Source organism: Bemisia tabaci, chromosome 7 (assembly GCF_918797505.1).
Source record: "Bemisia tabaci chromosome 7, PGI_BMITA_v3".
Taxonomy (NCBI): Eukaryota; Metazoa; Arthropoda; class Insecta; order Hemiptera; family Aleyrodidae; genus Bemisia; species Bemisia tabaci.
In genome coordinates, this window is record NC_092799.1 from 45,178,937 (window position 1) to 45,201,136 (window position 22,200).

Genomic DNA, 22,200 nt, shown 5'->3' on the forward strand with positions numbered 1-22,200 from the left:
AACTGCACTGAGTGCATAATGCGTACTAACCGTATTGCAAATGGTCTTGCCAACTCTGCCATGGTAAGGAAAAACGCCGTATGAACCGTCGGATGTTGCCAAATTTACTCTCAAGAAACGCTTATTTTTGTTTAGAAAAATTATGAATTTTTTCCATGGAATTTTCAGGAACTTTAAATCAAATTACCGACTAAATTCGCTGACAATTTTGAAGATAAATACTTACAATTTCCCCGAAAATTGTTGATTAGCCAAAGGTAGTTCGGCAACGTCTGAAGGCTCATACGGCGTTTTCCTTAGCAAGGCAGAGTTCTACCGTGCTAAGGAAAAACATCGTACGAGCCTTCGGGCCCTGCCGAATTTCCTTTCATAACCAACGAATTTACTGGGAAATTCTGAATATTTTTCTCGCAATTTTTCAGACAATTTTATTCATAAAATCTAAAATATCGGAACATGTTGAGGAAAAATACCCATAATATACATAAATACATGTTTTATTCGGGGAAATTTAGCAACTCTCGAATGTTCATACGGCGTTCTTCCTAGCACGACAGAACTGCATTGAGTGCATAATGTTTTGTGTATGTGGCTGAGTGAAGGGTAGAAATAGCGATATTGCGTACTTTGCTCCTAGGATATCGCTCTATTGCTTTGTTTCACCCGGCAAATACGGGGTGAAACTGTACATTCGTTTTATTGTTATTACAGGGAACGATCTTGGGATTACATGAGTTTCCGCTTATGGATCGGCCTGTGGATAGCCTTTATATTGATCGTTCTGGTTGCAATCGATGCTAGTGCTCTCGTCTGCTACATCACCAGATTCACCGAGGAGAACTTTGCCACACTCATAGCTTTTATCTTCATTTATAAAGTGAGTAAGCTCCAACATACATTTGAAGTTATTGGAAAGTTAAGCTTGTAATAATAAATCATAATCCGATTATATCGTGTAAACCACGAAATCCGGTTAAATTGTAAAAAGGACTTCCAAAAATACTATCGTTAAAACTAAAATTGGAATTTGAGAATTTATATTTTTGACATTAACTATGGTTGAAGCGCTTTGTTGGAGGTTATTTGGACGTATTTATGCTAAAAGGAAAGGAGAGACCGGTGGAAAAGAAAGAAATGTGCTCTTTAGTGGAGGGTCGTAAGAATGAATGGGAATTATAAAGTGCCAGTGACGTCAGCGGCGCGACGACTCATTGTCAGACGTGCGACAACGAGGAGGTTCGGTGTTGGGGCACTTTAACTCATGAGCCCTGTCCACGACGCTACTGTCACATGCCCACTGCTCATGAGATAGCATATTTTAACCATAGCTTGGTTCCTTTTGATTTAATGTTAAATGTCACTTTTCCATTTTCTTAAAAGGAATCAAGCATCAAGCCTACTTTTAAAACGTGTCTTATCCAGCTTTCTAGAGCACACCCCCATCTTTCCTACACGTCTCTAGTTCCGTTTAGCAAAAATACATCCGATCAGTTGTGTTATTTGAGAGCGTTTTCTTGATGCAGTTAGACGAATGACGATGGAGTTTCCAATTTATACTGCAAAAAATTATACTGCACGCTGGGCGGAGCCGAGAGTTTTCCTAAATCTAAGGGTATTTGAAGTAGCCGGATTTCAAATTTTATGTCGAGCATATAGAAAAAAAGTTGAATTGGAGAGATCTATAAAAAGATATGATTCGGAAAAGAGTAGGCAATCGCTATTTTTATGTTGTGGCACTTACGGCAGCTAAAAGCTACGTTTAATCATAAATGTTGACCGTTAGGGGTTATACCTTTGCTAGCTTTGTAAGAGAGAAAAACTAAGGAATGAACGAGTTCAGAAAACATGGAATCGCTGAGAATTTATTTCCAAATGCCCTTGATCAAAATTCATGCATATAGCGGTGCTCTGAACGAACATCAAATCTTCGTAAGATGGGGCATTATTTACTCAGAGTGAACGATAATTTGGGTCAATGGTTATTTCACCACCTTTCCTCCCCTACATTTCCCTACAATGTTTACACTTTTTCGTTCCCTCTTCACTCCCCTCTTTATTACTCCCTCACCTTATTTACTAACTTGTCACCCTGATAATATCCGACATTTCTCGCCCACAACTCATATTTTTCCTTGCACAATCGCACGCAAAGAAAGGCCGGGGAATGCATTAACTTTTATTGCAAATTACACTCTCTCAGCGTCTAGTGGAACTTTTGCTCGTTAAATTATCGTTAAGGTCACAAGAAATAAGCAACATTGTTTACAATGGCACGGAGCTTACAAGAGGATAAAACTTAAGTTCATACAGAATTCTAAGTTTACAGTTATCACGTACCTGTTTTCCGGCACAAGGACCGTACGTTAGTTCGGGTGACTAGAGTTTTTGATATGCACACGAATTTTCGCACCAAAGACCTCCGGTCTCTGAACCAGCCGCGATTCTTAAAAGTTGGCAACACTGTTTTTCTCCCATCTAAATGTATGTAAAACAATCGATTCTTTGTGAGGCAGCTTGCCTCACCTAAAATCGATATTTTCAAAGAATTTAAATGGAGGAAATACAGTGTTGCCAACTTGCAAAATTGCCACTGATCTGAACTAAAATTCGATTTTTACGACTGAAAATCTCAGTTACCTTGACCGAAAACTTTTGCGTTCCATAAAAACTGAATTTTTTTTCTCTGTGTATGCTCCACGAGACACGCCAATCTTTTTGAAGACTTATGATTAATAATTCGTGTACTTTTTTTCAGGCAATAGAGAATGTGATATCAATCGGAAAAAAATTTCCATTAAATAGGAATAAACCTTTAGATTGTGTCTGTCTTCCACCGTCATATATTAGCGATTATCAAGTACCTGATTCAACAGATTGGACCTCTTTCGACAACACGTCATGTCTCGTAAGTGGCCTTCAACATTTCGTCTCTTATGGCGAACCTTCTAAGTTTTGGAACATCATTGAATCACGCTAACGCTGATATTTTTCATTGTATGTTTCATTTTTGTATTGTTAGAGAATGTTCTTACGATTAAAATAGTCTCTTGATCATTTTTTCAGATATGACCATTGATTGGTGGTTCATTCATGGCACGCCTTTTAAAGTCAATGAAACAAATTTAAATTTCATGCAAATCTATGTATGGACCACATTTTCGCAATAAGGAACCACTATTTCTGGCTCATTTTAGAAACAACGTATATGCTATTGGTTTCCCTATGCCGAAAGGTGCTTTTATGGAAGAGATAGTGGTTCCTTATTGCAAAATGTAATCTGTATGATCAACGCGCATCCAAAGGCGCATATTTCAGAAAAATAACGAGATTTTTATGATGAAGACGTCCGTCGGTGAGATAATTTTTTACGAATTTTTTTTTTTTTTTTTTTTTTTTTTTTTTTTTTTTTTTTAGGCCCTAAACGGGACAATGGGCGGTCCAGGCTGCTCTCCTCCTCCATATGTGCCAGATGTCTTTCTTATGTCAATCATTCTATTTCTCGGAACGTTTATTATTTCTATCGAGCTCAAGGATTTCAAAAATGCCCTATTTTTCCCATCTAAGGTAAGTCCTGTTCATCCTCAGCCAAATCAGTACTAACATCATTGGACAGAGCAATTATTCATAACGAGCAATTATTAAGAGAAAAATCTCCAATTTATGAATTCGATGTTAATTCGTTTTCGAAGTAATTGATAGAAAAATAAAATTGTAAAATGTATAAATGTACCACCAAGTTCAAAATATAAGAGACGAATCGGATAAAAAAATATATCACCCCAAGTAAACGTCATGGTATTTACACAGAATGTTTTATTTGAACAAAATGTTGAAATATTATTTATTTTGTTGCATTGTCAAAATGTTTTTGGAAATTTTTTGGAATAAAACCTTGTGGAAATAACTTGGCGTTTAACTAAACAGTTACATATCATTAATTTCTCTCATGCAAATTGTTCCAGTTAGTTTTAACATTTCCTGCACGGCGCTCATTACAGCAATTCTTCACCTGAATCATTATTGCCAGTCCAAAAAAATATCGCCAAAAGCTGCATTAAATTTTAGCAATACACTCATGTAGTATTCTCACCAGGAGCCTTGAGAAGAGCTCAGACTTTATATCTGCTTGGAGAGCACTTGCACCCTCCAAACTTGACTACGTCGTAAGAAATCTATAGGGGTGAAATCTGAAGTGCATTACCATTTGGAGCCTGTTTTGCCTCTAGAAATATTGAAGGATGTGAGTGAAATACACTTTTGATTTCACCCTTGGAGATTTTCAACATTAACTTGCTAACCTGAGAATTTTTCCCCCCAGGTTAGGCAATTGATCAGCGACTTCGCAGTAATTCTGGCTATCCTCTCCATGTCCGCTTTGGACTATTTCTCGGGGATAAAAACCCCCAAGCTGGAAGTGCCAAGCGAATTCAAGCCGACACTACCAGACCGGGGATGGATTATCATGCCATTTGGTATCAACCCAATCTGGACGTGTTTCCTAGCCTTTTTACCGGCCGTCCTCGGCACGATCCTCATTTTCATGGATCAACAAATTACAGCTGTCATCGTCAATCGCAAAGAAAACAAACTCAAGGTATGTTATATCAACTCAAAATAGTTGCCCAAATGCTTGGATCGGAATCGCACCTTTACTCGAGTAAACGTTTCCTGGTAGAGTTGGCCATTTAAAGAGGAGATTTAATTAAAATATGGGTAAACAAGGCTAAAAAATTATTAAAACACTAAAAGGCAAGACGTTTCGAGCTGTTACCAGCTCATTTTCAGCTGCAAAAACACATAAAAACAAGTAAAAAATTGAATGGCGACCTGACCCCAGCCGTTATCACGTAACCACTGGAATTCAGTACCGAAAAAAAAGAAAAAATACGTGATAACGGCTGGGATCAGGTCGCCACTCAATTTTTTTCTTGTTTTCATGTGTTTATGCAGCTAAACATAAGCTGGTAACAGCTCGAAACGTCCTGCCTTTTAGTGTATTAATAATTTTTAGCCTTGTTTACCCATATTTTAATTAAATCTCCTCTTTATTCGTACATTCGGGCTACGTTTTTTGTGCTTTATCGTTTGCCATTTATTTGCACCGAAAAAAAACCTCGTAAAAGTTTACAAATTCAGAGACCTCACATGAATAATTGTGAGCATATTTTTCCGGTCAAGAAGACTCAGTTAGTATGAAATACTCAGTAAACCGTTAGGAAGAAACGGAAAGTAAAATGCAACAATCGTGCTAATACACGAACAAGAAAAATGTACACGGCGAAAAAAACTTGTGCATGGGACCCGACGTAGGTATAGATCCCTGAAGTTTTCGGATCACGCATTCAAGAACTTGAGGTCCAACTGCCAGAGTTCGTGTCAGACACCTGATATACTTCGGTACGTGCCGAGTACTTCAGATGTGTGACCCGAACCCTTCGGTATGTACCTAAGTACTTCAGATGTCTGACCCGAACTTCGGCAGCTGGACCTCAAGTTTTTAGATCGTGGTCCGAAAACTACAGAGATCCATATGACCTCAACTTCGGGTCCCATGCACGAAGTTTTTTTCTCCGTGTACGTAAACATTTTACATTTTTTTTCTTAAACAAATCTAGAAAAACTCGTAAAAGTGTGATTTTAAAAAAGGCTTCCTGCTCATTACCTATTAGTCCATAGTTATTCGCCTTGAACCTTAATCATTTTTTAACACACTGGGGAGGGGGGGGGGGTCCGCATCTTGATCGATTTCCGAATCGACCATCCGAAGTGCTTCGTGCCTCAGGTGTTGTGCGTTACGCATTACTCTTATGATAGGGTAAGACAGTGTCATAGATTTCTTAACAATCAATATAACTAGGATAGACCAAGTTTCATCGGAGAAAATCAAGTACTACTCGGGCAAGTTTTAAAAAAAACACCGTGCTATGTGGGGAAACTGGTAACAGATGTGTTGTTCCTAAAATTAGTCAGAAGAGTTGTTTACTCTCTGCTGAACTCGATGCTAAACCCAATCCAAAACCAATCACTTCAAATAAGTCACCTGTGATGACCGACCTGCACACCTAACACGATGTACACATGATCGAATTTTTTCGGTCCAGATTCGTCTAATTTGTGCTGAGAAATTATTTAAATAATTAATATGAGTAACAAATTAAACCACTTTTGATAGGATTTTATCAATTCTCAATATTCATAACTAAAGCACAAACACTCAAACTTATTTAAATCCTATCAGACTATAATTTTATGAAATGTCTCCTACCGTTATCGAAAATTATCTCTTTCCTATAAATAGTTCTTCGAAGCAGATCAGCTTATTAATTTACCTGCATTTTTTTTTTGACAATTTGCAGAAAGGCTGTGGATATCATTTGGATTTATTTGTGTTGGCGATACTGATTGCAATTTGTTCAATAATGGGTCTACCATGGTTTGTCGCTGCAACTGTTCTCTCAATTAATCATGTCAATTCTTTAAAATTAGAATCTGAATGTGCTGCTCCCGGTGAAAAACCTCAGTTTCTTGGGGTCAGGTAAATGGATACTTTCTCATTTGTTCACGAACATAACTTTTTGCGTGTTCTCACGTGATTTGCTCAGTTCCCTCAAAAAAAAAAATCATGCTAAAACACACGAGAGATCGCAAAGACGGCAAAATGCAGGAATCACCTGAGAGACTTTAACGCGAGGCAGAAAAATAAGCATACGGACAAATGCAAGTTGCTTGACGCATGGAGACCCTCTTATTTGAAAATTTGCTCAGACTGAAGCATATCGGAGGTTTTTAGATCATTAGTTGCATATTTGGACTGCATTTTGCAATTTGGAGCTGTAAATTCTGGCTCATCTGAAAAAACACTCATGTGCATAGGGGAACTAATGGCACATACGTTGTCATTAAACCGAGCTAGAATTTATAGTTCCAAATTGCAAATGTAGTCCATTTGTGCTTTGCCTGAAACTTTGATAGGCAAGAAACGTGATTTGCAATGAGTGCAACTCATTTCAGCCGCGACTGTCGCAATGTTGCAGCAAAAGGAAAAGGGCTTGTAAATTATTTGGGGAAAACTGAGCTGGAGATCTGTGCCAATTGAAGTCACACTATGTAATACTTAGACGTGCTGACGTGTAATTGGACAAATCATTCCCCGAAACGAACCATGCGCAAATGAATGAAATCGAAAGAAACTACGTATCACTCAGATTCTACATATACACTTATTAGTTCTGTTTTACGTTTTATTTAACCACTTTTAACAAAGCTTTTTTAACGCTGATTAATCACGTCAAATTGATCGTTTACTGTTTACCTTTTTACTTCTGACTAATTTTTTATCGGAGTCCATGTGAACGATATTTTCGACGGAATATTGGGTAGCTAAATTTGTGACGTAGTCAATATTACTCGTATGAAAATACTTTAATCTCCTTTACTTTCATGATGAACGAAAAAAAATAATTAGTCGAGAACACCATTGTCGTCCAGCTGGAAACAAATGTAAAAATCTTGAATATTTTTACTTCATTCAATGAAAAGGGTAACATCTCTTGATTAAAGAGCCACCAAAAATAAGGGCTCACTTTCGCCACTTTTTCGGTACTCGATTCGATCATCGAACCAAGGTTTAAGTGGCAGCTTATAATGCCAGAAAACTCAATAAAAAATTTCAAGGTGAGTATAGGAACCGTTTTGAAGTTACGGGGGGAGGGGGGGTAAAGGGGTCAAACTCCGGCCTTATTTTTCGCTATTTTCTCGTTGAATTGATGTGTCTAAGGAGCTGTTATCGTCGTTTACACATGTTATACCAGCGGTTCCTACTTATATTTCCACGGAAAATCGAGTCTTCATGTTGATGAGTCGAATTCGCAATCGGTTTTATCGATTTTTTAAGATTCTTTACGGAAAATCGACGATTTTTTGAGATTGAAATTATTCCTTTTTGATTCATGGATGACTAATTGCACCTAATATGACTGTTGCACACCAACACGAACGTATTGGTTCTTGTGGAATCGATTTTTCACGTTAAGGAGTCGATATATCCATCGCATATATCGAATTTTTGCAATTTTATAGGAAAATCGATCATATATTCGAATTGAAATTGGTTAATCTCCATCCGAGAAAAAACGACATGCTTTGGCTACTCAGGGGCCAGGTGTGCTGCCCCGGCTTTGGTTCCTTAGGGGCCAGGTGGGCGGCCCCCGGCTTTGGCTTCTTAGGGACCCGGGGGCTGGCCCCCGGGTTAGGCTCCTTAGTTGCCAGGGGGTTGGACCCGGATTAGGCTCCTTAGTTGCCAGGGGGCTGGCCCCCGGCTTAGGCTCCTTAGTTGCCAGGGGGGCGGCCCCCGAGTTTGGCTTCTTAGGGGCCCGGGGGCTGGCCCCCGGGTTGGGCTCCTTAGTTGCCAGGGGGCTGGCCCCCGGCTTACACTCCTTAGTTGCCAGGGGGCGGGCCCCCGGCTTACGCTCATTAGTTGCCAGGGGGCGGGAGCCCGGCTTAGGCTCCTTAGTAGCCAGGGGGATGGCCCCGGCTTAGGCTCCTTAGATACCAGGTGGGCGTATCCCGGCTTTAGCTTCTTAGCTGCCAGGGGGCTGGCCCCTGGCTTACGCTCCTTAGTTGCCAGCGGGGCGGCCCCCGGGATTGGCTCCTTTGGGGCCCGGAGCCTGGCCCCCGGGTTAGGCTCCTTCCTTGCCAGGTGGGCATTTCCCAGCTTTAGCTTCATAGGGGGCAGGGGGCTGGCCCCCGGGTTAGGCTCCTTAGTTACCAGGGGGCTGGCCCGCGGCTTAAGCTCCTTAGTTGCCAGGGAGGCAGCCACCGGCTTTAGCTTCTTAGGCACCAGGGAGCTGGCCCCCGGGTTGGGCTCCTTTGTTGTCAGGGGGCTGGCCCCGGGCTTAGGCTCCTTACTTGCCAGGGGGCTGGCCCGCGGCTTAGGCTCCTTAGTTGCCCGGGGGCTGGCCCCTGGCTTAGGTGCCGTAGTTGCCAGGGGGTGGCCCCCGGCTTTGGCTCCTTAGGGTTCAGGGGGCTCACCCCCGGCTTTGGCTCCTTAGGGTTCAGGGGGCTCGCCCCCGGCTTCGGCTTCTTAGGATTCAGGGGCTGGCCCCCGGGTTTGGCTCCTTAGGGTTCAGGGGGCTCGCCCCCGGCTTCGGCTCCTTAGGGTTCAGGGGGCTCGCCGCGGCCTTGGCTCCTTAGGGTTCAGGGGGCTCACCCCCGGCTTTGGCTCCTTAGGGTTCAGGGGGCTGGCCCCCGGCTTATGCTCCTTAGGGTTCAGGGGGCTCGCCCCGGGTGTTGGCTCTTTAGGGTTCAGGGGGCTCGCCCGCGGCTTTGGCTCCTTAGGGTTCAGGGGGGCAGCCCCCGGCTTTGGCTCCTTAGGGTTCAGGGGGCTCACCCCCGGCTTTAGCTCCTTAGGGTTCAGGGCGGCGGCCCCCGGCTTCGGCTCCATAGGGTTCAGGGGGCTCGCCCCCGGCTTTGGCTCCTTAGGGTTCAGGGGGCTGGCTCCCGGCTTTGGCTCCGTATGTTGCAGGTGGGAGCCCCCGGAGTGTTGGCCTTTTGGATGACTCTTCTTTAATTCATACCCAGTATCTTGAAGTCAATGATTCGCCTTCAAATGGCCGGCTATGCAAAATGGCTGCCGTGAAGCACGAATAGTGGTATCATAATTTTGCATTAAGTTTATGGATACATTTGAAGGCGCCTTTGTGTATCCATCGTGAGCGGCCTTTTACAACGATGTTGACCAAAAAGTTCATAATTTTGGGATTTAAATCGAGCCTCTTATTCCGAAAATTGCCGAGGAATAATAACTTGGAAAAATAGTAAGATATTTTTTGGTCTCTCCGTCTCATTGCAAAGAAGAGAGCGCCTGGAGGCGGCTGGATCAGATTGTTTATTTTAAGTCCCTTGTTGTGCGGGCATCGTATTCTGAAGCGAAATTGAAGGAGTCGCCGTTTACAAGATCGCAACGTACTCAAAAGCGGTTGTGAATTTAAAAATTTTCGCACGGATAAAATGAGCTTTCGTTGATTAACTGTGAATAATCGAATTTGAAGAAAAGGTACTGTATCCACTGGTCCATTAGGCAAGCGTAAAGTATGGATGGATGGAGCATCAATGACCAACTAAATCTTATCTGATAAGGAATTTTAAGTGTGAAATCCTTGTTTCAGTCTTTAAATGATCCAAATCCACCAACAAGTTTAAAACACCAATTGCAAAAATGCGTATCTCCTGATGAAGTGTCGATTCTTCGTGCCAAAAACGCGAATCTCGGCATTTCTGCCGTATTTTCTAACAGTTCGAGAAATTATTGAAACTATGCTGATGGAGTTTAAGAAAACATCTTATTCTTGCTATCCTCAAGAATTATTACCCTTCTACCGACAATAAAGAGGAATGCAGACAGTTTTTTTACTCTCCTGGAAAATCGTATTTTCCGAGATTCGCACTTCTGCACTTTCACCATCGATTAGTGCTTTAGTATTGTTTAATTAACATTTGCACAGGCAATTATTGTAATTGTTCAGTCTATAATTTCTTTTTTTTTCATTAGTTTCTTCGCAAACATTCTCAGGTATATATGTTTAATAATGTATGATAATTAGCAATCGCCGGCAAATTGCAATCTATTCGTGCTTAATCAACAAATTAAATCGTTTTAAAGTGAAAAAACGAGATTGGAAGTAGGGATTATTATGCTTTGAATTCAAACATACGTTAGCCCCTTCTTCTTGGATACATGGTGCCAGCTAGCACACTCGCGAGTTCGTGAAATGTCATCAATAATCTGTGTTAGGTTCGGTTAAGCAACTAAACTAACTCCTTGGCAAAGCGGAGAGTATCGCTGGATTTGAAGGCGTAAAGAAATCTTTACTGAAAACTTGATCTGAAATCTTTACTTAAAATTTGATTCAATCGGAAATATGACCGATTGGAAACCACAATCAACGGGATTCGTTATCCACCCGAAATTTCACTTCATCAGAAATCGAAAATCTTAATTTTTACTCTACCGGAAACGTGCCCCAATCGAAAACTTGACTCAACTGGAAATCGACCCGACCGGAAATGTGTTCCATCCCAAAATTTGTTTGTTCTCGGATGGAGAATAACCATTTTCAATACCAATATGTCATTGATTTTCCTATAAAATAGCAAAAATTCGATATAAGCGATTGATATATCGACTCGTTAACGTTAAAAATCGATTCTACAAGAACAAATACGTAGGTGTTGGTGTACTACAGTCATATTAGGTGCATATAGTCATCCATGAATCAAAAATGAACAATTTCAATCACAAAAAATCGTCGATTTTCCGTGGAGAATCTTAAAAAAATCGATATAACCGATCGCTATATCGACTCGTCAACATTAAAACTCGATTTTGCGTGTAAAAATACGTAGGAACCGGTGTGTATAACATGTGTAAACAATGATAACAACCCCGTTAACACGTCAATTCAACAAGAAAACAGTGAAAAAGAAGGCCGGAGTTTGACCCTTTGCCCCTCCGTAACTCGAAAACGGTTCCTACACTCATCTTGAAATTTTTTCCTGAGTTTTCTGTTATTATATGCTTCCACCTAAACCTTGGTTCGATGGTCGAATCGAATACCGAAAAAGGGGCGAAATTTTGGGAGGCTCTCTTAATCCCTTACATATACCTCTTTTTAGCATGTGCTGTTGATTAACCTCAAAGTGCAATGAAACACTGAAAAACCAAATAATTATGAGCTGTCTCTTTTTTTTTCAGGGAGCAGAGAGTGACGCACATTATGATATTTTTGATGATTGGTTTTTCTGTTTTGATAACACCGATGCTTCGTCATATCCCTATGCCAGTTCTGTTCGGAGTTTTTCTCTACATGGGCGTAGCATCTTTGAAAGGGCTTCAATTCTTCGATCGAATGCTGATTATTTTAATGCCTGTCAAGTATCAGCCCGATTATATGTTCTTGCGACAAGTACGTGAGAACTTGTTCAACGAGTATTTTTCTTATTTTTTTTATTAAATTATTATTATTAAATAATTATTAATTGGATCCAGAGTCCAGGCTCTTAAAAACATCGACAAGAAAAAGTACTCTTGAGTCAATCAGAATCTAGCTTAAATCAAGAACCAAGCCTAATTTAAGCGGATTTCGTTTTGATTCAAGCAAAAATCCGATTGAATCAAGAGTATTTTTTCTTGTCAATGTTTTCAAGAGTCTGGACACTAGATCCAATGTGTTTTTTTCCCCAGTGTTTATCAAATTTCGTAAAACTTTTTCTTACCGATTTTTCTAAAATTGTTGTTGATACTTCTTACACCACAGCTGTTTCGAGCAACCGCTCATCGTCAGGTGTTTAAAAAAATGTATAAAACCTAAAATTATGCTTTTCCGCGACCGCGAGTAGTTCGGTATCCGCGTCCGCGTTCACGAACACGTCACATAGTCACATCACGAACGCGAACGCGGATACCGAACTACTCGCGATCGCGAAAACGCATCATAATTTTAGTTTTTATACATTTTTTTAAACACCAGACGATGAGCGGTTGCTCGAAGCAGCTGTTGTGTAAGAAGTATCAACAACAATTTTAGAAAAATCGGAAAGAGAAAGTTTTACGAAATTTGGATTACATTTTGCAATAAGGAACCAATATTTCTGGCCCATTTTAGAAACAGCATACATGCCATTCATTTCCCTGTGCAGATATGTGGTTTTATGAAAGAGGCAGAGATAGTGGTTCCTCGTTACAAAATGTAATCCATTTGATTTGAAATAAGAGTTATCTTATATGACGTAATCACACTGAGTGAATTAAAACATAACAAGATAAAAATCTCCCTCCTTAAGTGTATACTGCTGATTCAATTCACCACGTTTGGCTCTTCATTTTGGAACGATCTCCTGCGTTATTGCTGAATTGTTTGCAAATTATATGTCGTTGTTAATTAATTTGTTTTCATTTCTTTTCAGGTGCCAATAAAACGTGTCCATCTTTTCACTTTAATTCAACTGTGCTGTTTAGTTGTTTTGTGGCTGATTAAGTCCTTTAGTCAAACATCTATATTCTTCCCTTTGATGGTACGTATTGAAATAAAATGCAGTTTCAATGTTAAATAAAAAATATACGTGCGGCTAAAAATGAAATTTTCATTGTGATTATCAATGGATTTTTTTTCTCTTCGCCGAAAAGAACATTTTCTCTTTAATTCACTGCAAAATGCAATAACTGCCAATCCGAATGTGCATAACTTACCACCTATAAAAAAAGAATAGAAAAAATTCTAATGAAATGGCGGTATGCATAATTGCATATATATTATAGACCTTTCCCTCGTAGGCTATATTATATATATGCTGTGGTGTTAATTGAAATTCCTCTTTTGATCATAAACAAACATTTTTAAAAATTCTGTCAATGGCGACCAGCCTTTAATATTGTGCGAATATGATAATTTGACCGCCGATGAATTGGAATATTCGTTAAGTGCGCCTATTCCTTTTCCGCTGCGTGACTAACTCTTGAACTCAATTTGTCCCCAGCTGGTCGTAATGATAGGAATAAGGAAGTCTCTTGATTGGGTTTTCACTCAAAGAGAGTTGAAAATTCTTGATGACGTAATGCCTGACACAATAAGACGAAGTGAGGAGGAAGAACGACTTGATGTGGATGAGGTAAGTTGGTTTTCCTATTGTGCATAAGCTACTCTTGTTTTTGAGAGAGAGAAAATACATATAAAAGAAATACTGCGAGGATCGCCTTGACTTTATACAGAAAAATTATTTTGCAACATCTGTCTTTAGGATATTTTCCCTAACTTTTCAGGGGAAAATCATGTAACTGTAAGAGGAAACACGTAAAAATTCCCTAACACACGTATTCAGAGAGATGGAAATATTCAGAGCCCCACTCATGCTCCAAACAATCATGATACCTGCTAGTCTAGTGCCTTCAAAAGCGTCTGCTGCAACTGTAGGAACGTATGTTAAGTTGCGTTGAGCACTTTTGAAGGCACTTTGATTCACTGTATTTCATCTTTTATTTTCCGGATTGTCGGTTGAGTGGGGTGACAACTTTTTATGACTAACATTAGGACCTGGGTTTCTTTAAATGATCTCTGGGTATCTTTGATTGTTTCTTTTAATGACGAGATTTCTAATCGTGCCAGCTATTATTTTTTATTCTTATAACATTACATGATGAATATGTGTGAGCGATTCAGTACATATTCCTCGCTTTTGAAATGTCTATGGCATCTTGTTACAGTTTATGCTCTGTTATTTAAAGAAGTATAATTTTTATGACGATTATCTTCATGGATTATATGTTGTTGCAGGAAGAGAAACCAATGGGTTTCGAACCGAGCGGAAATTTACAAATTCCGCTTGCCAACGGGAATATAATGAAAATTCCTTTTGCATCCATCAATATTTCAGAGGAAGTAAATAAAACAGGAATATGGAAACAAGTAAATAGGGATAGCACAGAGGAAAAAACAAAAGGAAAGATCATGTGAGTTCAATGAATCATCAAGTGAGTCGTGTGTTTTCTGCTTTTTTCGTATTCTTAAGCTATGTTAGTGAATCAAAAGTTTGGCTTTTTGGGCTTGACCAATGTTTAACACACAGTTCAATAAAAAACAACGGAATTTAGTAATCAAATAAGCTCCAAAAAACAGCATTGGAGGGTTGGAAAAACTGTTTTACTGAGGGGTATTAAAACAAATTATAGCCGGGATGGTTGGTTATCTTCCAAAGTTAAGACGAGAAAAAAAAAAGTCAATAATATAACAGTTTCTCTCCTCAATAGACTCATTCGGTTGAATGAGGCTATTTTATTTTAATTTAAAATTCAATATTTTCTTGAGATTTGAGAAACCTAATTTTATTATAAGGTCTACCACGATAGAGTAAAATTAACCTGAAAACCTAAGGCCACCTGCAGAAGGAGTAAGAGTTAAAACTTTTTAAGAGTTTAAAACACATATTCCACATCCTTTATAGACAAATCCACGTAGGGTACACTATATTTATTAATATTACACTATATTGTTGGGAGGATACACTTTTAGAGTAGTTTTTTTTTTATCATAGAGTGAAATTTACTCTCATTCATCCTTGAATTCTTAGTTTTAGAAGAGATGTATCTACATATATAAACCAAAGAGTGGTCACCGCCACTAATGATGTTTCCTATTAGGATATTTTCACGCTGGTAGATTACAGCACTTGATGTTAATTGTTGTGTACATTAATCAGTGACGTCATTCCCAAGTTGGCAACACTGTATTTCACCCATTCAAATATATGTAAAATAATCGATATCCATCGAAGCAGACTGCCTTACCTAGGCTCGAAGGGCTCATATCGAATTTAAATAGGGAGAAAACAGCATTGCCAACTTGATTCAACTGATGTATAAACTCTGAATGAATTACAGATTATCATCTGCCTGTACCTAAAGTAGATTCGATTGAAGATTGTAGCCGTTTCCTCATGCTTTTTATACTGCACGCATAGATGCAATCACACCGAGCTTGAAAAAAGGAAAGATCTGTCTAGAGAGCGCCAGTATTTATTGATTCGTCTTTGAGTTGAGTAACAATCCCGCGGAAAGGAAGGTCTTGATATCTATGAAGATTTGTAGTGAAGTTTTCTATTTCCTGTTTAATCGATGTATATAATCTTAACAGAAAATTTTAATCCAAATTCATCGAATGCAATCGAATCGATCATTTGGCCTCCGCAGACCTGTTCTGGATTTTGCTCTCTTTATCGTTTTGTAGATAGCTGTTGAGTGTCTTTTCGGGAAGAGTATTGTCATCCTACCCCTTCTGGTACAGAAAAACTGCGCTGCTTTCAGATTATTTTGCATGTGTTCAGCATCCGTGCAGAACACACTCATACCAAAGCAAAAAAAATAGTAAAATTTCCATCATCTGAAAATGAGTTTTGAACAAATTTTGATGGATATTTTTACCACGAGAATCACTCTTATTAAGTGTGTCACTCATTTCTCTTGAGAAAATACAGTTTTCTGTGGGTTGAGTTTCTTTACTTGACCTCCAAACCCCAACGAAAGACCTAAAACTGTACTGAGAAAAATAATTGTTGCTTGTACAACCCTGGTAAAAATTGGCGATAGGAGCTGCGTTTCAAAATACCATAGGAGTTCTTATAGCCGACCAAAGAAGGCTATTGAAAATCATATAGCTGACTGTAGGAAGCGGAGCAAATCATATAGCCGGGCTATACGAAGCTATAAAAAAGTATTCAGTCGGGCGATAGTTCCTATCGCCGGACTTTACACTTGATCGCCATCGGCTATAAAAAGCTATAAGAAATTGTGTAGAAATTCGTGTGCTTTGGAAATCCTTAAGTTTATACGGAATTACCTTAATATTTACAAAACGCACATTATATTTTCCTTTAATACACATTTTTTTTCATGAATTAAAATGAGAATAATCCATACCGAGTGTGCAAACATTTCAGTCATGAGTTGAAAAACGCTGCCTCCACGAGATTAAATATTAGAGCCTAACACAAAGCGGAGCGGCGACGCACTGGCGCCTACAAAACCTAACAGGGATACTTCACGCATTGCGCAATGCGTGAAGTATCCCTGTTAGGTTTGTAGGCGCCAATGCGCATTTAGCACTCTCTGCCCGCCCGCCGCGCCGCAGCGTACCACGGCGTCTGAAGCAACTATTTCACACCAGAGGTATTGCACAGTATTATAAGAAATTGAAGGCGCTCCAACATATTACGAATGACAGGCATCCTTCAAAAGTACGGAGCTTTCCTCGCAAAATAAATCAAGATACTACGGCACAAAAAGAGAGCGGTAGTCCAAAAACTAACTAAGTCCTGGTATCCGTATTTAGTAAAGTTTAGAATAAACTTTATCGTCTGGCTGTTGCTTAATCGCCATCGGCTATAAAAGGCTGTAAGAAATTGTGTTGCCGGCTACAGAAGCTATTGGAAATCTTACAGCCGGCTTTAGGTCTATGATATTTTGGAACACACTTTCTCCTGCTAATTTTTACCAGGGAATGCTGACAATGGAATCAAGGTCTCGGTTGGATTCAATCCTGGAAACAGTGCAACATTGTTATCAGAACCGAAACCGGTTTCTAAGCATTTCTGAAGCACTTTATCCAGGACTGAGGAATTTTTACCACATACGTAACATTTTACTTCAGATTAGAAGAAATGATTGCACCTGGCACCGGGCACCCACCATAAGCATTGTAAGAGCAACCATTGTGCACTGGAAAAAAAAAAAAAAACAAACACATTGGATCTAGAGTCCAGACTCTTGAAAACATTGACAAGAAAAAATACTCTTGATTCGATCAGATTTTTGCTTAAATCAAAAGGAAATCCGCTCAAATTAAGAGGCTTGGTTCTCGATCTAAGCAAAAATTCGATTGAATCAAGAGTATTTTTTCTTGTCGATGTTTTTAAGAGTCTGGGCTCTAGATCCAATGTGTTTTTTTTCCAGTGTGGATAAGCATTGTAGTGAACCAATCTCAGAAGGGCGCAGATATGGTAATACTTTTCGCACACTGGCACTCTGCATAGCTGTTGTTTAAATGATTAATGAGCTCTACTTTTATGGGTGTATTTAGTTGTTCCTGTAATATAGTTAAAAATGTCTGATTATATTATGCTGTCTACGGTGATAATGTATTTTGCCCGTGGTTTTAGCATACCCGCCAAATTGAAGAAGCGCGGAACGAAGAAAGATGCAATTTCCGATGAAGAGAGGCGGCGCCTATCAATCATGACGGAAGAGGACGAAGAGGAAGGACTCACGATCAAGGTGGGGAAGATTCTCCCCTATCCCCCACCCACTCCATTGTAAAACCCCATTAGTGTAAGTGATGAGCCACATTTTATAAGAAAATCCGGATAACACACCTGCGGGTCGATTGTTGAGTCGATATCGAATGACTCGACGGGGCGTGACGAGCTTTGCGATATACCGATTAATCCGTCTTATGGAAAAGTATCGATAAACAGGGTGTCCGCAGCAAATACCTTAAAAGTCGATTATTCACTGAAAAAAAAAAATCTCGGTGTATTTACTGAGAAAAGGGTAAAATTACCAAGAATTCAGGGTTCCAATTGATCCCAGTTTTTTCTTGGTAAAATTACCATTTATGGAATTGGTAATTTTACCGAGAAATCTCGGTAAAATTATTGACTTTCTCGGTAATTTTACTGGACCTTGGTAAGAACGCCAATATTTTTTATCGACTGTGGTAGAATTACCGAGATAAAATGGCAAAGTTACCGGGAATTGATTACCAATAAAAGTGGTATTCTTACCTGAAAAAAAAAAACAGTAAAAATACCGGTTTTTAGGTAAGCTTACCAGTCTGTCTTGATAAAATTACCAATAATTGGTAAAAAAAAGTGAGATGGTAAAGATACCTACGGGCCTTGGTAAAAACGCCGAGACTTTTTTTTTAGTGTTTACCACAGCTTCAAATGGGGAAATATCGATAGATCGCCAAGCACGCCCCGGCACTGGACCTTGATCGATAAGTTGCATCGCTGAGATAGGAATTTATCGATCAGAATCATTCCATAAGGACCCAACAATGTACCCGCTGTTTTCAAATGTTGATTCTCAAGCTCTCTTCCACGAAAAATTGGCTCATTCACATACAGACATAGTTACAGCATTTTTTTGGCATCGATTTGGCCCCCAATCTCCCATAGGACTCAGAGTTTCCTCATCATAAAATGGGGGAGAAACCTGGAGTTCCCCTAAATTTTTCTCAGTTTGGTGATGAATAACCTTTTTAAGATTCATTTTGAGCTACTATGACGTTCTGCAGGCTGATTATTGGAATTTATAGACAAAACGATAGACGAAGAAGACATAGGGAGCATAGAGCGATCCTATTGGTTGAAACGGGTGGTTCTTATAGACTAAGGAGTATGGACTAAATGCAGGGTCTCTCGTGGGTTGCCGTTAGTAGGTCAATTCCCTTTTGTCCTCTTTGTGTATAGCTTTGTCCATAAATTTCAATAATCAGCCCGCAGTCAAGCAGTGTACAGGCTTAAAGCTCTAATTTGCCAATGGACCTTTTAAATTCATCACAATTTTTCCTTATCTCTCACGTATGGTGATACGCTGAGGCAAGGAATAAACAATATTTAGAGTTCTTTTCTATTGTCTAGAAATCCAAGAAGGTTCAGATGATACTGTTTCAAATTCTAGATGGCCTATAGGACACCCTGGCCCGTTGAGAGCTACGCGCTACATCTATGTTTACTTTCATACGCAATCATTTTAACCATCACTTTTGATTCAGACTTTATGAGGTGTTCGAAAAATGCGACTGTCTATAATTGAGGAATGAGAGTTCACGGAGGTAGCACCCTTAGTTAAGTAATTGTTGTCTCGTTCAGTTGAAAATTCAGATTGCCAAGTTTAGTCGAAAAATCAGAATTGAAACCCTGGTAAAAATTGGCGATAAGAGCTGCGTTTCAAAATATCATAGGAATTCTTATGGCCGGCTAAAGAAGGCTACAGAAAATCATATAGCTGGCTGTAGAATGCGGAGAAAATCATACGGTCGGGCTATACGAAGCGATAAAAAATTATGCAGCCGGGCTATATAGTTCCTATAGCCGGGCTTTACACTTTATCGCCTGGCTGTTGCTTTTTCGCCATCGATTATAAAAGGCTATAAAAAATTGTGTAGGAATTCGTGTGCTTTGGAAATCATTTAGTTTGATACGGAACCACCTTAATATTTACAAAACACACGTTATATTTTCCTTCAATACATATTTTTTTCATCAATTAAAACGAGAATAATCCATACAGGATGTGCAAACATTTCAAAATCATGAGTTGAATGACGCCGACTCCGCCAGATTAAATAGTAGAGCCTAACACAAAGCAGAGCGGCGACGCACTGGCGCCTACAAACCTAACAGGGATACTTCACGCATTGCGCAACGCGTGAAGTATCCTTAGGCGCCAATGCGCGTTTCGCGCTGGCTGCCCGCCTGCCGCACCGCAGCGTGCCACGGCGCTTGAAGCAACTATTTGACACCAGAGGTATTGCACAGTATCATACGAAACTGAAGGCGCTCTAATATATTAGGAATGGCAGGCATCCATCAAAAATACGGAGCTTTTCTCGTAAAATAAATCAAGATACCACGGCCCAAAAAGAGAGCAGTGGTCCAAAAACTCACTAAGTCCTAGCATCCGTGATTAGTGACGTTTAGCATACACTTTATCGCCTGGCTGTGAGTTGCTTAATCGCCGTCGGCTATAAAAGGCTATAAGAAATTGTGTAGCCGGCTATAGAAGCTATTGGAAATCTTACAGCCGGCCGTAGGTCTATGGTATTTTGGAACACAGATTCTACTGCCAATTTTTACCAGGGAGTCTGGGAATCACGTATCGCGTATGGCAGATCATAATTTGGTTTTGTTTTTTATTCAGATGGACGTTGGGAAAAGAAAAAACTCTCTAAAAAATTGGCTACCAACATATCTGAAGAAACCTGACGAAGAGACTGCTGTATGACGGAGTGCTGCATTTGTCACTTCTTTATCACAGACACCAAAACTTTTGTTATTCATGACTATTTTATTAAGTGATTTGCATCATAAGTTTTGTTTAATATTTTTACTAGGTCATTGTTGAATGTTATAAAATAATAAATTATTACGTTGTCGTTATTTTTAAAGAGCGTTGGAAGTGACTACATATCTTTTTTAAACCGTGATTTCCGTGGTTGTAGTTTCTGAGGCAAAGTATTGACATTTTTCCGCCATAAAAAAGCATGGGCCGAAAATTATCTTAAGAATAGTCTTAAGAATAGTAAATTATAGAAGTAAAACAAAAATCCTATTATTGTTGCTGAGTGAGAGGGAGGGGGCTAAGAAAAAAGGAGAATGAGGAATAACTATGTTGACGTTTTCTTTTAGATTGTTCCACGCGGAGTTTTCCGAATTTTTTAACTTTCAAGTGAAACAGCAGCGAACACATTATTCAAGAAAGTAAACATATTTATACAAGGATATTTTGTACGTACATGAAGAGATGAAGAACAAAGGAAGGGTAGAGAGAGAGAATCAGACAAGTTAATGTTTAAAGGAACTAAGTGAAAATGGATCAAAGCAAAAGGAACTATGTGCATATAATTCACGTGCTATATAGTTCCTCTTGATTTTATTCATTCTCGTTGACCTCTGACGATATTTCTGCTATACCTGTTAGTTTTTGAGAAACCGAAGTCACAAAATGCGGGTATTTGTCCTAAGAGAATATGACCAAAGAGGGTCTAAAAGAAGGCAATACCTAATAGAACAGACAAAAACCTGCCTTTCCGATTAGCTGTATCAGATAGTGACATTGCATATTATTATTTTTACCTTTAAGGATGGGTGCTTTGTCTCCGAAATCTGATACTATGGTAGTGAAAGGAGCTTCATGTTTTTTACTGCGGATTCGGGTTTTTCTCTCTTTTTCTCTCATAATAAACGACTTAAACCCAAAATTTAGAAAGGTATTTCCTGGATCAGGACACAGTTTTGCAGCGCAGCATATTGCATACATATTTTTTCTTCAAACCTTTAACCAAAAGCCAGGCAGGACCTCAGGATGTTGAGACTTTTTCGTGTCCTGGCGTTGAAGTTTCTGTGGAGACTGCACAATGTGTTGCGTTTCCTCACTTCGCAGGCGTTTTTTATCCGTTCTATTTTACATGATCAGTCCCAAGTGTCAACAAAAATTATAGTCACTCCTTTAGCTGTTGTAGAGAAATGATCACTTCGATTAATGTGGATTTCCGTTATGTTTTTGTTTTTTTCTCTCTTTCTCTCTCTCGAACCCTCCCCCTCTCCCCTACAGCTGTTGCGGCTTAGCAGCGACTCGATGAATCAAAGATACAGAGCTCTGCTCTACGTTTCTAACATCCTAGTGTTTATTTTATCCTAGTAGAAAATCATTTCGGATATGCTTTATTGCTTAGGATATTGTAGTAACTTTGACAGAGGGTTGTGGGTTAAACTTTTTTGCACGAGTTTAAACTTCAAAGTAAGGAACATAAAGTTTCAAAAGTCTTTAAAAATGAAATTGGCAACGCTGAATTGATAAATATCCGCACATAAACTAGCTTCTTGAGAAAATTAAAAATTTTATTACTCATGTAACTAATTGTAAGTAGA

At 39.3% G+C, this 22,200-nt stretch overlaps 1 protein-coding gene and 1 long non-coding RNA gene across 13 annotated transcripts in view; one reads left to right on the plus strand and one right to left on the minus strand.

Annotated features, from left to right (window-relative positions):
* Positions 1 to 2,749, minus strand: part of LOC140225170 (uncharacterized) — a 37,966-nt gene extending 35,217 nt beyond the window's left edge. Inside the window, exon 1 of the long non-coding RNA XR_011900309.1 lies at positions 2,338 to 2,749. This is a non-coding gene — a long non-coding RNA (uncharacterized lncRNA). The remainder of the gene's footprint in view (positions 1 to 2,337) is intronic.
* The window catches only part of Ndae1 (Na[+]-driven anion exchanger 1), a 139,501-nt gene extending 118,784 nt beyond the window's left edge, over positions 1 to 20,717 (plus strand). For 9 of the 12 annotated variants that reach the window (XM_019055366.2, XM_019055370.2, XM_019055368.2 and 6 more), the window contains 11 exons: positions 712 to 877; positions 2,756 to 2,905; positions 3,415 to 3,564; positions 4,319 to 4,594; positions 6,357 to 6,535; positions 11,753 to 11,963; positions 12,964 to 13,071; positions 13,534 to 13,665; positions 14,328 to 14,503; positions 17,704 to 17,818; positions 20,471 to 20,717. In XM_019055366.2, the coding sequence (XP_018910911.2) occupies positions 712 to 877; positions 2,756 to 2,905; positions 3,415 to 3,564; positions 4,319 to 4,594; positions 6,357 to 6,535; positions 11,753 to 11,963; positions 12,964 to 13,071; positions 13,534 to 13,665; positions 14,328 to 14,503; positions 17,704 to 17,818; positions 20,471 to 20,554 (1,747 nt within the window). In that variant the 3' untranslated portion in view covers positions 20,555 to 20,717. Of the gene's footprint in view, positions 1 to 711; positions 878 to 2,755; positions 2,906 to 3,414; positions 3,565 to 4,318; positions 4,595 to 6,356; positions 6,536 to 11,752; positions 11,964 to 12,963; positions 13,072 to 13,533; positions 13,666 to 14,327; positions 14,525 to 17,703; positions 17,873 to 20,470 lie in introns of those variants that run through there. The other 3 variants (XR_002009748.2, XM_019055367.2, XM_072303022.1) reach the window with 3 other exon arrangements.
* The last annotated feature ends 1,483 nt before the right edge of the window (positions 20,718 to 22,200 follow it).